Source organism: Pogona vitticeps, chromosome 1 (genome assembly GCF_051106095.1).
Source record: "Pogona vitticeps strain Pit_001003342236 chromosome 1, PviZW2.1, whole genome shotgun sequence".
Lineage (NCBI taxonomy): Eukaryota > Metazoa > Chordata > Lepidosauria > Squamata > Agamidae > Pogona > Pogona vitticeps.
This window is the reverse complement of record NC_135783.1, coordinates 151,715,974-151,731,119: the sequence shown is the minus strand read 5'-3', so window position 1 is coordinate 151,731,119 and position 15,146 is coordinate 151,715,974. Positions and strand designations below refer to the sequence as shown.

General features: G+C 40.1%; 1 protein-coding gene across 3 annotated transcripts in view; it reads right to left on the bottom strand.

The window, feature by feature from the left end:
- SLX4IP (SLX4 interacting protein) overlaps nucleotides 1-15,146 on the bottom strand; it is a 142,953-nt gene that overhangs the window by 103,631 nt on the left and 24,176 nt on the right. For all 3 annotated transcript variants that reach the window (XM_073003264.2, XM_073003274.2, XM_073003269.2), the window contains exon 2: nucleotides 9,401-9,454. In XM_073003264.2, the coding sequence (XP_072859365.2) occupies nucleotides 9,401-9,427 (27 nt within the window). In that variant the 5' untranslated portion in view covers nucleotides 9,428-9,454. The remainder of the gene's footprint in view (nucleotides 1-9,400; nucleotides 9,455-15,146) is intronic.

The following is a 15,146-nucleotide window of genomic DNA, read 5'->3' as shown; positions in this document are numbered from 1 at the left end:
AGTTTGGGTTTCAGACCTCTGAGTTATACACCCACAAGGAAGATTCCCCCCCAGGAAAGTACCCTTTAGCAGTTGGCTTTCACCAAACTTGGAGGGATTGTAGCGGAGAGTCAGAGGAAGCTTCTCTACAATCTTGATGTCTCTAGTTGCCGGGGGGGGGGGGCGTTTTATAGCCAAATGAATGAACAAATCAAAAAATCATTAACATTCATTTATTCGTATTGATCAGGGGCACTGATTTGTGCAGATACAAATTGATAAATTAGTGATTTTTGAACAAATTTGCTGATTCATTTTTTAATTTTTGCCCATCTCTACCATTAATCAAACACACTATATAGTTATTTTATCCTTTTCTTCTTCATGCACACTGTTGGTATATACTATTCAACAGTCTGGGTGATCTAAAAACAAACCAAGCAACCTCAGTCTGCAAGTTGTATAGCATATTGTCTAAACCAGAATTCTTGCCTTGCTGTCCCGTAAGAAGTCAGAATCATATCAGCATGTTTTTCACTTAGCACTCTCACTGGTTGGGACAGCAAAAGCCAGGGATCCTCAAAGTGCTAAACAAACTGTGGATAGAGCTAAAGCCAGCAGGAGACAGCAAGGAGAAGTGATCACACTGGCATATCTTCAAGCAGGATCTGAAGGCCTTAGGAAGGGGCCTCAACCGATGGGAAACCTTGACATCTGACCGTTCAGCCTGGAGGCAGGCGTTGCATCAGGGGCTCTCCCAATTTGAAGAGACCCTTGTCCAGCAGGCCGAGGCAAAGAAGAAGTCACAAAAGCAGCAACATAAGGGAGCTGGACAGGGGACAGATTGGATTTGTTTTCAGTGTGGAAGGGAATGTCACTTTCAAATCGGCCTCCTTAGCCACACTAGACGCTGTTCCAAGTCCTCCATACAGAGCACGTTACCGTAGTCTTTCGAGACTGAAGGATGCCTAACTAACTATTTGCTTGTTCACAGTAAACTAAAATTCTCAGAAATTTTGTTTACTGTGAGATTACCACGATAAGCAGCACCAGTCAGCCCTATATTATTCATATCATTCATGGCGGAAGCTTTAAGCGGAACACAGTTCCACTGTATTTTCATAGCATAAGTGCAAATTCTTCCCTTTCTAGAGAGAGCTTCGATTTCCCAGTTTCCTTTTCAGCAAAGGAAATTTATAGCGGTTGTCCACTCTTATCACTCTAATTTACAGCAATGAAGCAACTTGCACACTTATTATTCCATAGTAAAGATTAAATGCACAAACCTTTTGAGTAGGCCAGCTGAAACTAAGTAAATGTTCACTGAGTGAACACACTGTGTGAACACGCATCATTGGCATCAAATGACCATTAGTCAGCACTGGAAGGGGCTTCTTCTGTAGTCATGATTCAGAATGCTTATTCACTCAACTGACCAAAGGAAAATAAATCTAAAACAGGTTGCTGAAGCAAGGTCTGAAATGTTTTGCAGTGTCATTGTACTGTGCTAAAATTATAGCTTGTGTGTGATCTCGGGAACATCATGATCATTAGAGAAGTGAAACTAAGTCCACACCCTCACCACACAATGAATGAATGTACTTTGTTCGTAGGAAGTGGAAGATCAGTCAGCAAAAAGAGGAAAACAGCAAAAAGGAAGTTAATCTGAAAAAGTTGGAAATTTGAATTTCCCCCATTGATTTCACCTTCTGTCCATTATTACCATCTTTTATCCTGTCACCTCTGGACCACTTACTGCTGAGAATTCGACAATGGGACAGAACACTATCATCACAATATCCCTAGTTCAGACACAATATCAAGACACCATCTGGTGATGACTGCACAAGCTTTAAGTTTATAAATCCTCCCTTCCCCGTTCTTCTCCAGCATGATCACAAAAAGACTGAAAATATCCCCTTCTTCTTTCAACTAAACAAAGCTTGTTATTATGCACTATTAAACAATGTCTAAAATACTCTTGATGCTGCTGCATGTGCTGAAGGGTGGTGATAATAATAGCAGGGGAAGATTATTGGTAATGAAGGACTTCCTTCTTCTTTCATTTAGTTTTCTGACTTGCAGACAATCTCTTTCATCTCATGGGAACCATGGGAGCTGGGGGATGGCATGAGGAAGTCTTTCATGACTAAAAATCACCCCCAGCAGATTATTTTACTGACAGAGAGAGCTTCTGAGTCATGAAAGACTTCATCCTCCTGTGCCCCAGCTCCCACATCTCTCATGTAATATAATGGATTATTTGCAGGTCAGAAAAGCCACAGGAGAGAAGGTTTTCATTACTAAAAATCTCCCTCTGCTGTTGACATTATTTTGCAGGTATAGCAGAAGGGCATGACTTCAGTCATCGTTTATGAAGGATAAAACTGTTAAATCTGTTTTATCATAACAAACTGGTAACATTAAACATATCATGAAGTTAACTGGTTTCCCATTAACTTGCTTCAATAAAACTAACTAAAGTTTATATGGGTTCAGATATCATGGCAAGCCAGTTAGTTGAAAATGGGCGTGAATGCTTTTATTTTTCTTACACCCACACTAGTGAAATGAGAGGGGAGAAATTCATGAGGCTGAGATTCAAGCATGTAACACTAGACTATGGCTTGGTGTTATATGAAAGCTGGACCAATATTAATCCATTCTAGTAATCAATGCCTGTTTCACTTCTATAAACCATTTTAAAGATGCCACTTACTGAAAGACATGAAACTGGTTTGCCATAAAATCTATATGAACTCCATGCATTGTCATTTCCACGGCTCATTATTTTTAAAGCATGCAAAGTTCAATTTATTTTCTCACCTTCTTACTGTCGGTGCAGCAACATTTGGAGCTCAACTGGAATCCTTCTAGACAATCCCAGCCATCAGAGATTCCAGAAATATGTAATATTTAAAGCTTTTCTTGCTTGCTCATATTTTATGCCCTTGCTGTACATGAGGACTACAAAGTTTAACCACACTACTTCAATTGTGTTCTAAAGCAGCATCGCTACCTGAGCATACAGTCAGAGTCCAGCGACATATCATTATCAGTATGATCCAAGACGCTAAAGGTAAGACAGACTAGGCAATCTTGGACTATGAAGAATTAAAATGACTAGTTCTCAAAACAGCTAAGAATGTCCTCAAACACAAGCAGTGAAATTTCAGGGGACTGATACCCATTAGGAAACCAGCATCCACTAGTCACATCTGGACTGCTTATCGTCATACCTCTCCTTTCTCATTTTCCTTTGGGACAGGGAAGGAGAAGTGTAAGAATTAGCCACTTAACAGCCGAAATCCTGTTGTGCAGCTCTGCCTGAGCAGCTGGAATTACGTCATCAGCCGTGGCAAATGCCGTCCATTAAAACGAACACAAGAGGAAAATAATTTAAATTAAAAATGGAACTTTTTTGGTGAAAAGAGACGTAATGCTTATTTCCTACCACTAAACAGCCTTTTGTGTCACCCAAAATTACTAAAATTGGTGTTTGCTTCAAGAAATAGTAGATCCAAAATGAATTTAACCTGAAGAATGACGAAAACCTCAATTTCATACCCTTCTTGAAATCCCAGTTTGAATAACATTGGCATAACCCAATCACATGGCAGGAGATGAAGGCATAAGTCTTTCCCATGGACTCAGACCCCACCTCCTGAAGATTCAACAGTCTGAGCAACTGGTTCCCAACCATTCACATGGCTATATTTTTAAAAACATTTCTCAAGCCTTGTCAGAGCCATTTAGAAAAATGAAGGGGGAGGGAAATAACAGCTTCACATAGCTAGTGTAATACTCAGACTCCCTTGGTCAAACCACAAGGCACTGCTGAGTTGAGCAGCAGAGGTGGATGACTGTCTCCTCTTTATCTTCTCTACAGGTTCCAGGAGCCATTTTGGCTGCTACAAGACCTTCCAGGGATAGTTCCTTTTTTTCTTTCCCCATTACAGAAAGTGGGGAGAACTTCCAAAGAGTCTTTAAAATGTTCTCCAAGGAAACACTCAAACCCATTTCTCCTGTGTCAAGGTTACAGGCACTATCACTCGCCCACACCCCAAGGTTAACATGCACACACTAGATGCCAGAGATTTTCTGAGGAGGCATTGGCTTTCCTCTTGCTACTGTGCTGTGCCAGTCTTTCTACCTGTCCCCTCAAAAATCATGCTAATTGAAAACCAGACAGAGATGGAAACAATCAAAGATGCCTTTGAGTAACATGATGCCAACTGTACCTTCTCTCAGGTTTTAAAGGAAACTCAGATCAACTGAAGATCCTATGACAGAAAAAAGGGGCTTACTTCATGCTTTGGAAAACATAACCATGAGTTTGTTGCAGGCAAATCAGATCAAGACCAGTGTTAAGGCGGCTCCCTGTTGCCACAGGATTGGGATTTTAACCCCAATATTATATTAGTCCTCTGCTGTAACAAGTGTCATGCAGTAAGTCAACCCACATTTCCAATGGTGAGTAAAAAAAAAAAAGGAATTTCAGCAACTAGAACACATAGAAAAGAACAACTAATGCAACCAAACTTAAAAGAAGGGGAAATTCTAACAGGCTTGCAGCCAAAGGATGTGCTTAGCCTTGTACTCGAAGGAGCCAAACTTCAAACCTCAAAGCTCTTCTCACACAGAACGTTGCCTGCATCCAGGCCTGCTCTTTGGCCAAGGACATACAGTTCACTGATATGAATCCAAAAGGTAGAAGGGCATGCCGTCTGGCAAGCAAACAGTTTCTCAGGGGAATGAGGAGGGAAGTGAGAGAATAAGCAGATAATTCCAGTTTTATTAGGAGTCTACTTTAAAGCCTTCGAGAGAGTGCCCTCAGGAAGTGCGAAGAAATCAAAACTTGTTTATGTGGGAGAGCATTTAATATTTCATATTTTAATCACAGCTATCATTTTCATCAGAGAGCGCAAGAGCACATTCATCTGTTAAGCAACAGTGTCTTTGTTTATGGGGGAACATTCCCTCAAGGGGCCCAGCAGCAAAATACCTTATCAGCTGCACAGTGCTATTTTGAAAAATAGCACTGAGAACAAAATAAGCTGGTAATACCTACAAGCTAAGAAGTTTAAACAGAGGAAGGAGAAACTAAATTATTTTGATCATTCAGCATGATGGCTGTGCACTGAGTCCTTTCAAAATCTCGGTCCTGAAGAGAATACATTATTAGCCTAATAAACCATACAAGGCAACACAGTATGCAAAGTTGCAGCTAATACGATAAGAAGGAAATCAAGATGCAGTTATTGTTGGAAATGTTATTTTATGCTTGCCAAAGCAGTGGATAGAAGGTGGGTATATAAAACCATTTATTACAATACATTTGAGATTATAAACTGGTGCCAATTTGCATGGCAATGTATTTGGTATCAAAGATAACATACAGTAGTTACCTCGGTTTACGTATGCTTCGGTTTACATAATTTCCAGTTTACAAATGGAAATCCATTTGAAATAATGCCTCGGTTTATGGGTTTTTCCCCCCCAGTTTCCTTCGGTTTCCTGGAGGTCTGTAGCACCGCTGCTGTTGCTATGGCAATCCGTGTTTCGGTTTATGAAATTTTCGCATTATGTAACATTCCGGAGAACGTATTAATTTAATAAACCAAGGTACTACTGTAGTTTGTTTTGGTCTTCTGAGCAGAATGGATCACAGTCTCTTGCTCTGTGGTATATTATTCCAAAATATTATTACTACGAACTATTTGTGAGACTCTGGAAGATTTAGTGGACTTGGCAATCTTATTGCTCCTAATAAAATACTGTTTTTAAGATTAAGCCAATGGATATGTACTCAGAAGTAAGACACACTGGGTTCCAAAGAGTATCCTCTAAGTGATAACATCCTCAATCTCCAATATTTCTTTCTTTTTTCCATTTTAACACAAATGCCAGATGTTGCATGGCACAAATTGATGGTGTATCAACTTCTTCTAAACACACACAACAACCAATCGTAACTAATTTATATTGATTTGCTATAACATTTTAATAGTAGACATTTGTAAAAGGACTGCCATGGGCAGTGTGCTGAAAACAACATTGCTCCAAAGCCATCTTTTAAATTAAGTGGGTTTCCCCCCCAATCAATGCGATTCACACCCAACTCGGAAAGCTGAGGGCTGCTTTACAGCACAAAGTACTTGTTTCACATTTTAGTGTACATGATCACATTATATTACAGCATTCTATCCAAAGAGCAACACAAATGTGTGATTTTACAATGGAACAGTTTTCCATAACACATCGTAATATCAGCAGGACAATCTTGACTAAATGTGGTGCTAACTTTGAACCAAAGATTCGTAGCTTAAATATAGATAAACGGTGCCCTCTACAGAAAAAAGTGCATGACTACATCTACGAAATATTCTGAAATCCTCAAGGAGATATACCTAATGAGATCCATGTGCCCCATCAAAATAAAACTGTTAAGACTGTAGGTGTTCTTTTCTCCCTAAATTGAAACCACTGAGACATAAACGGATGAGCAGACGAATCTCCCAGTCTCACAAATCGTTCTTAGTGGAAACACTTGGGATATCATCAGAGCAAGAGACTGTGATGCATTTTGCTCAGAGGACAAAAACCTATATTAAGTCTGATACCAAATACATCACCATGCACATTTGCACCAGTTTATAATCTCAAATGTATTGCAATGAATAGTTTTATATACCCACATTCCATCCACTGTTTTGGCAACCATAAAGTACTTGGGAGTTCTTGGTAAACATTTTTGAAAGAGAAATATATCCTTTTCAGAAGGAGAACAGAACAACAAAAAAAGTAGGATTTCATCAGCTGAAAAGCCACATTTTAAAAATTCAGAACTGTATACATGCAAAATTAGCAGCTAACCATTCAGTTTTTATGACTGAAGTGAAATATTTTTGATACAAAGTGTATCTTAAGATCTTAAACGAAGGAATAAGTCCCATTACAGTCATTTGGGTTTATTCTTGTATAAGGGAGCATAGATTTGCAGGCACAGTAAAAGGACTATATCAATTAGCCCAAGGTATTCAAAGATTTCACAGATAGCTTTGGATACCATACAGTAAAGAAATATAATAAATGAGTAACATACTGGTCAAACCAGTTCCTTCTTCATCTAAAAAAACCCCGCTTCACCCCACTCAGCAATACTCTATGCATTTGTTTTGATAAGATACAGAAGTACAAATTTTAAAATGACTATCTGTCGTTCTTAAAAAGCCACGCTGAGAGTGTACTTCACTTGTGCGGTTATAATCAGTCCTCTAGAGGAAGCTAGTATTTTGTTAACCTATCCTGATGTCAACTGGCAAAGCTGGCTGCCAAAATAAATGGAGATAGACTATGACTTGTCTGAATTTCTACATTGTACCAAGAGTCCCCACATGATTGCTGATCAGCAATCATAACAATTTCTGGACTCCCAATAAATGTGGAAACTTGACCGACTTATTTATTTTGGCAACTGACTATATCCCTAGGAGACCAGGAGAAGAGTCACTTCATCAAGCTCACAGCCCCTCCGCACTGTTCCTCTCCTCAACGGAGTTCATTTACTGCTTACATGTTAGGGGTCTACAGACCACACTGGGGACTTGGATGTCCATAGTAAACTTTGCTGTGCTCTAAAAGGGGGTCTAAAACCGCAAACACTGCCTATGCTCACATGATGCCTTCCTTGGTGGAAATCAGATGCAACAGACCATGAACCACCCTCAATATTGACAAAATCACAGGCTGCCATGCCTTTCCTTGGGACCACTGCCAGAAGCAGGCACTGCGGACAGGCACTGCTCGCTCTAAGCAGTGACGCGAACACCTCTCATCAACCAGGGCTGCTGTAAATCCCTTTTACACATTAAAATGAAACATACTTTCAAGATTCTGCACTTGAAAGATGTTTAAATCTATTAATATGCAGATACACACAAATACCCACATGTGGGTGTCTGCGGTTGTGGTGGCAGGTGTTTGTTATAAAGCTGCCAACAGCGTGAGGGGTAAGAAGAGACCTCTCACCCCATCAAGGCATTTTTTCAGAGCTTTCTCCCAGACAAAGTTTGGGTTCCTAGATGTTCTTGGACTACAACTCCCAGAAAGCCTGGCCAACACAGTTAGTGGGGGAGTTTTAGTCCAAGAACATCTGGGGACCCAAGGTTGGGAACCGCTTCCCTAGTAGGATTCCCTGTGAATGTGTGATTGTTGAAGAGTGACTATTGTATGGGACAGATAACATCATGAGGGTGCTGTGTACCCCTGCCAGGTCATAGCAGTTTGTGCATCCCTGCTATTCATAGTTTCTTTTCTTTTCTTTTTAATCTGTAAACCCAGAAATATACAGAAAATAAATAAAATAAAGAAATAAAATAAAATAAAGAAAAATAAAATAGAATATAAATAAATAGAAAAATACCCTGGGCTCAGAGATAAAACGGGTCTGAATGTCTCCTATGGGTACAGGTGCATCAGACCCAATCTGCATATCATTTTGAGTTGAGGGTGGAAGGTTCTGTGAACCCCTAGCATGGTGTGAAGTTACACAGCAGAGAGAGCTGTTCATATACACAAAGCAGCATGCTTCTTGAGACAACAGAACCATACTGTCTGTGAAGTGCATAAGTTCTGGTAGTTCAGCGTGAGTTAAGGAAATGTCTGCTATTGCTGTACAAACTGCAAAAAGAAGTATAAAGCAATGTAATAGCCAATAGTAAAATAAGACAAACTGACCGCCCAAGACCGCAATGACTCCCAAGACAGCAGCATCATGTGTGATCTGATACATGATTTACACAGCTGACTGAGAAAAGCAAACTGGAAAACAGACTTGGAATTCAGAAGCAAACTTATGATTACCAGCCATAAATATGTATGTATGTATGTATGTATGTATGTATGTATGTATGTATGTATGTAGGTAGGTAGGTAGGTAGGTAGGTAGGTAGGTAGGTAGGTAGGTAGGTAGGTAGGTACATGACTATAGTAAATCATTGGATTGGACTCAAAAGTGCCTAACTGTATCTTGAAAGAGTCTTCAACTCATGGAGGCTGTTCTGTACCTTATGCAGTAAAATTAAATCCTAATTTTTCCACCTAAACAAATAAAATCATTACGAAGCTGACTATAAATGACATAACAATTTCTATGCATAATCTGAGGATGGATGGAGTGGTTATTTTTCTTCTGTTCACATTTCTCAGGATTCAACCCATTAATACCTTTTACTCAAATGTACCATCTCCAAGAAGGCGCACCTTTTGCTCGTATTGTCCTCAAGAACAGATGACTGGACTGATATGACATTTTGCCATGCTACTCTTCCAGCAAACTGGACTATGCTATCATCTTACGGCTGTGTGTTTCAACGAAAGAAGTAATCAGTTACTATTCATGTTCTGAAGAGCAGCTTACCTTAATAACCAATTTGTATGATGTCATGACAGTCTTTTCAATTTCAGATGGTGCCTGGAAAATAAATAAGAGACATTTCAAGGAAGAGACAACAAGTGCTGACACTGGAATCCAAATTTTGAAAAGCTCATGAGGGCATAATTTGAGGGTTTGGGGACAAAGTCTATTGACGTTACCTATGGATAGCTCAGTGGTTTAGGTATGCTTGGGAGTTAGATTCCTCACTGTGGGTAGAGCCAGCCTGTGTGGCCTTGGGCAGGCTGCATAGTCCTGAGACACCCCCCAGAAGAAGGGAATGGTAAGCCACTTCTGTGTATTTCTACCTAGAGAACCCTGGAAAGAGTCGCCATAAGTCAAAACTGACTTGATAGCACAGGATTTATTATTATGTATTGTTAACCTGGTTGTAGATTGCTTACTAGGGGCAACACAACCCATCCACCACCCACTATAACATGATGCCGAGGAGATGCAATGAGAGGAACTGCATGAGAGTAGACATTTCAGAATTAAGTACCAAAGTGCTTTTATTTTTCTACATAACAATAAGAAGGTAAAGCACCAGAAAGTTAAGCATCTTTCAGCTGTTCAGTAAAAGACAAGATTATAAGATTCTAGTCCAAGTTAAAACTGTGCCCCTAAATTTGTATTCCACACATTTCACCCAGAATCTGACATCGCTGTTGAAAGCAAGGCATGTCTGAATTCATCTGAATTCTTTATTAATGTCTGCCTGCCCATGATATAAAATAAAATCTACCATAAAAGAGATCGTTTTTGAACAAAATCTGGAAGTTTCAAAGATTCGGACAAAAACAAATAATAACTTACAATTTTTCCCCCCTGGGATAAAGGTCTTACACTTTCTGTGATGGCCACTCCACAGAGGAGCAATTTCTGCAACGCTGGTTAGTACCTACCAACTTCCTTGATTCACCCTCAAGATATTAGCACCTCACAGCTCAATCCTAAAGAGATTTACTCCAGTGTAAGTCCACTGAAACCTATAGGCTTAGACCGGAGCAACTCTCCTTGGGACTACAAGAATACCAGGAGAAGGGATGAGAGGCAGAGAAGGGGCAGAAAAACATCCAACTACCAGTTACCAGAGGGAGAGAAGTGCTTGGCTCCTAAACCACCAGCAGAGGCTTTGCTAGACGATGTACACCATGCTCCATCTTGTATATTTTTCTCGCTAATTTTCTTTTAAGAAACAACATGGTTCTTCATTAAATATCATACTTCTATCTGCACAAAAGCTCATTTCACATTGCACTATTGTTGGCACTGTACAATATAGTACTGTACACTGTACTATACAGTGGTGCCTCGCAAGACGAAATTAATCCGTTCCGGGGTTAATGTCGCCTTGCGATATTTTCATCTTGCGAGCTACGGTTTCCCATAGGAATGCACTGAAATTTAATTAATGCGTTCCTATGGGAATTTTTTTTTTAAAAAAAGTCACTTCCCAGTTAGGGAGCTGGGGAAGCACCATCAGAGGACTGGCGGGGGGGGCCCTTGCCTGGATCGCCGCCTTAGGTGGTCCCCCGACACTTCCCTTGCACCATTGGAAGACTGGTGGGGGTCCCTCTGAGGGGCGAGTGCTGCTTACAGAGGCTTGTCCAGCACCATTTTTGAAGATCGTGCCCTTTCTCCCTGCCTTTGGTAAGGTTCCAAATGGAAAAAAGGCTTTCTTTTTTCTTTTTCCATTCGGAGTCTTACCGAAGGCAGGGGGAAAGGGTGAGATCTTCAAAAATGGTGCTGGACAAGCCTCTGCAAGCACATTCTTCGTGCGAAATACAGCCATAGGAAGAATCGTCTTGCGAGGCACCAAAAACCTTGCTGGACCCATTCATCTAGCGAGTTTTTTGTCTGGCGAGGCAATCGTCTTGCGAGGCACCACTGTACATTAGAATAATCCTTGAACTGAAGCAATTACTACTCTTGTTTGGGCACAAACTGAATGTAAAATGATGCTTCATAAGAGTAATCTTCCTCTCAGTCTCTACTTGAAAAAGAGGGTCTCGGCAGAGACCAAACCAAGAGGAGAAATCTTAACCAGTCAACCTGGAAAGCTATCATAAGCAATACTGCTACTATGAAAGAGAAACTGAAACTAAAATGTAGTATGTTAGAGAACTGGCAGAGAAACATCCTGTGAACATGTGTGTATCACAAACCATTTCATATGTTTTCGTTGAATGATTCAGTTGAGAGCCATGTTTACTTTCTCTTTCCTTGATAACTGTTGAGAGTCCAACTAGACATGGCAAGGGAGATCCGTAAAGTGTCTCCCCACTGCTCTCTGTGTACATGTGTGTGTGCACATGCATACTTTTTATTCTGCTACAACTACAGGTGGCTATTAATTTGATTGGAAGAGTAACAGAAACTAGGATGGGCCCTTCTTCCTAACAGTCCTATATCTGTGTAACTCTTCCCCTTGACAGCATCTTAAAAAGCAGACATCACATTGCCAACAAAAGTCCGAATAGTCAAAGCTATGGTTTTTCCTGTAGTGATGTATGGAAGTGAGAGCTGGACCATAAAGAAAGCTGACCGCCAAAGAATTGATGCCTTTGAATTGTGGTGCTGGAGGAGGCTCTTGAGAGTCCCCTGGACTGCAAGGAAAACAAACCGATCCATTCTAAAGGAAATCAACCCTGAGTGCTCACTGGAAGGACAGATCCTAAAGCTGAGGCTGCAATACTTTGGCCATCTCATGAGAAGAGAAGACTCCTTGGAAAAGACCTTGATGTTGGGAAAATGTGAAGGCAAGAGAAGGGGACAACAGAGGATGAGATGGTTGGACAGTGTCATCGAAGCAACCAACATGAATTTGACCCAACTCTGGGAGGCAGTGGAAGATAGGAGGGCCTGGCGTGCTCTGGTCCATGGGGTCACGAAGAGTCGGACACGACTAACCAACTAAGACGAACTCCTCCCCAACGGACACACAGTTGAGTCCATCAGTGCTGCAGAAAACACTGTTTCATGGCTTAAATAGAGCATTTAATTGTTTGCTGCTGTTTTAATTGTACTCCTATGTCTGCATTAGTTTTATATGAATATTGGACTGAACTATGATGTGTTTTAAACAGGTGTAGTAGATTACTATATTTTATTTGTAACAGTGTATTATAATTGTATGTTTTATGTATGCAGCCTTTGGAAGGTTTTGTTTTGAAAGGCAATCTAGGAATATTTTAAATAAACAGAAGGGTGCTTTTAAACTTTTTCTCTACGGACTGAGTTTCTGATGAAAATCTCTCCCCACCCCAAAGTACGACTTTCCTATTTGCTGGATAGAAAACTAGATTAAAGGAAGGCAAAGTTTAAATAATATATGTCCCTCTACTACCACATGTGATGATCAAATTTGCAGTCTCCCTGCTGCTACAATAAAATAAAAAATAAAGCATCAGTAGATATTTCATGTGTTTCCTGTTTTGCAGCTGGCTTGGTTCCCAGTGTTTGAATAACGCTGTGTTAATGTACATTATCATCCTTGTATTGTGAAACATTCTGGCAGAGAGGGAGAAAGTTGCTTTCTTAAAACTACAATTCGCACAATCGGCATGACTGAGCTGCAGTGCAAAACTGTGATCTTCCCAAGTCTGCTTTGGACACATTTAAGCAGAAAAGCAGAATACAAACAGAAGTAATGAGAAAAAGCATTTTAATGAAAAGCACTGTCTTGAAGGCAATATGAAAACATTATTTGTAGTCACTCAGACACATCACAACATATGAAGCAAATACCATATGCAAGTATGTGTGACCAAAACTTAGGACATGAATTTTTTTTCATACTAGCATTTCTGATTTTATTTGCATATCTGGCGAGTATTAAACAAACCCCATCGTTTTCTACTCCGGTAGGGTCCATCATGTCTTTAAAGGAAAATCATCTATCCATCCATTGAGACATTTTTTCAAACTATTTAAATAAAAGAATGTTGGAATTTCATCAATGATGTTGATCTGTTTGCTGCTGTGACGAACTGAACCATTCCCACAAAAGGAAACAGGTTGCAAAAGTTAATTTACAGACTAGGATCCCAAAGAGAGAAACTCACAGGAAAAGAAAAGAAAAAAGACTGCAATTTTAGTTGTCAAAACAACAACTGACACAACACTAACACTTATCATTTTCTTAAGGCATTGTGTCATAGCCGCCTAGAGTGGTCTGGTATTCCAGATAGGCAGGGTATAAATCAAATTATTATTATTATTATTATTATTATTATTATTATTATTATTATTATTATTATTATTATTATTATTATTATTATTATTATTATTATTATTATTATTATTATTATTATTATTATTATTAATAATAATAATAATAATAATAATAATAATAATAATAATAATAATAATAATAATAATAATAATAATAATAATAATAATAATAATAATAATAATAATAATTTTCAGTCATTCTAAATAATATTCAGATTTAACGGTGTAATGATTTAACAAAGAAATAAGCCATAAATTCAATTTATTTGAATTTTTGACATGAAGGTTTTGAGATGAAGGAAGTGGCTTGCCTGGACAATTTAACATCAACAAGTTGTTGCTAGTGCTAATGTTTCCAAGCACTGCTTGTTCCCGTTTTTCTTGCATTGTTCTCCAAAATGGAAATGTCAGGCAGACTGAAACCATCAGCTGACCCACCTTAGAAACACACAAAAGTGCTCATTCATTTAATGTGTATCCCACCTTTCTGTCAACAAACGGTACTCAGGATGGCTAAAAGTAGCAAAATCTATTAAGAATGAAAACAATTTAGCCAAATATATGAAAACAGATTAAAAATACAGTGGTGCCCCGTATAGCGAGGTTAATCCGTTCCGGATTAACCTTCACTATACGAAAACATCGCTGTGCGGGGCAGGAAAACCTATTGGAACGCATTAAACTTAGTTTAATGCGTTCCAATAAGTGTGTAAACTTACCCCCTCCAGCGATGTTTTCGCTCTGGTGGCCATTTTGGAGCCGCCAATCAGCTGATCGGCGGCTCCAAAATGGCCGCAGATTGCCCGAAATGCCCCCCCCACAGCGTTTTCGCGACCTCCCTAAGCAAGGGGAGGGCGCGAAAACGCTGATAGGGGCCATTTCGGGTCATGCGGCGGCCATTTTGGAGCCGCCGATCACCTGTTCGGCGGCTCCAAAATGGCCGCTGGAGCCCCAATCGTCGCAAAGCGAGCGCGGTGATTGGGGCTGATCCGTATAGCGATCCCCAAAAAGGGATCGCTATACGGATTTTTCGTTAAACGGTGCACTCGTTAAGCGAGGCACCACTGTACAAGTAAAAAGTATTGGAAACGGCAATGGCCAAAATCCTGTTGTTCAGTTTAATAAATTGCACTAGAGCAGGCCCACTGAATCAATGAGAATCTGGCCTGGATGGAGACTTGTGACTCACTGTTGACTCTGACTCACACCGGCAACTCGGACTTGACTCAAGTGTTGTTGTTTTTTTTAAGATTCGGACTTGACTTGTGATTTGGATCCATTTGCCCAAGTCCCATTGTCGAATCCCTATTAGGGATGGTCCCTCCTACCCGCTCCTGCCACCGCTACTACTGCCATCATCCTCAGAAGCATCAAGCCTAGCTTCCCTTCCAGGAGCTGGCTGCTGCCTCTGTTCTCATACCTGCTGCCACTGCATGCACAGATGCAGGTGCTGGCTCACTGTCTCTATGCACGCACATGTGCCCACTTGGCTTCC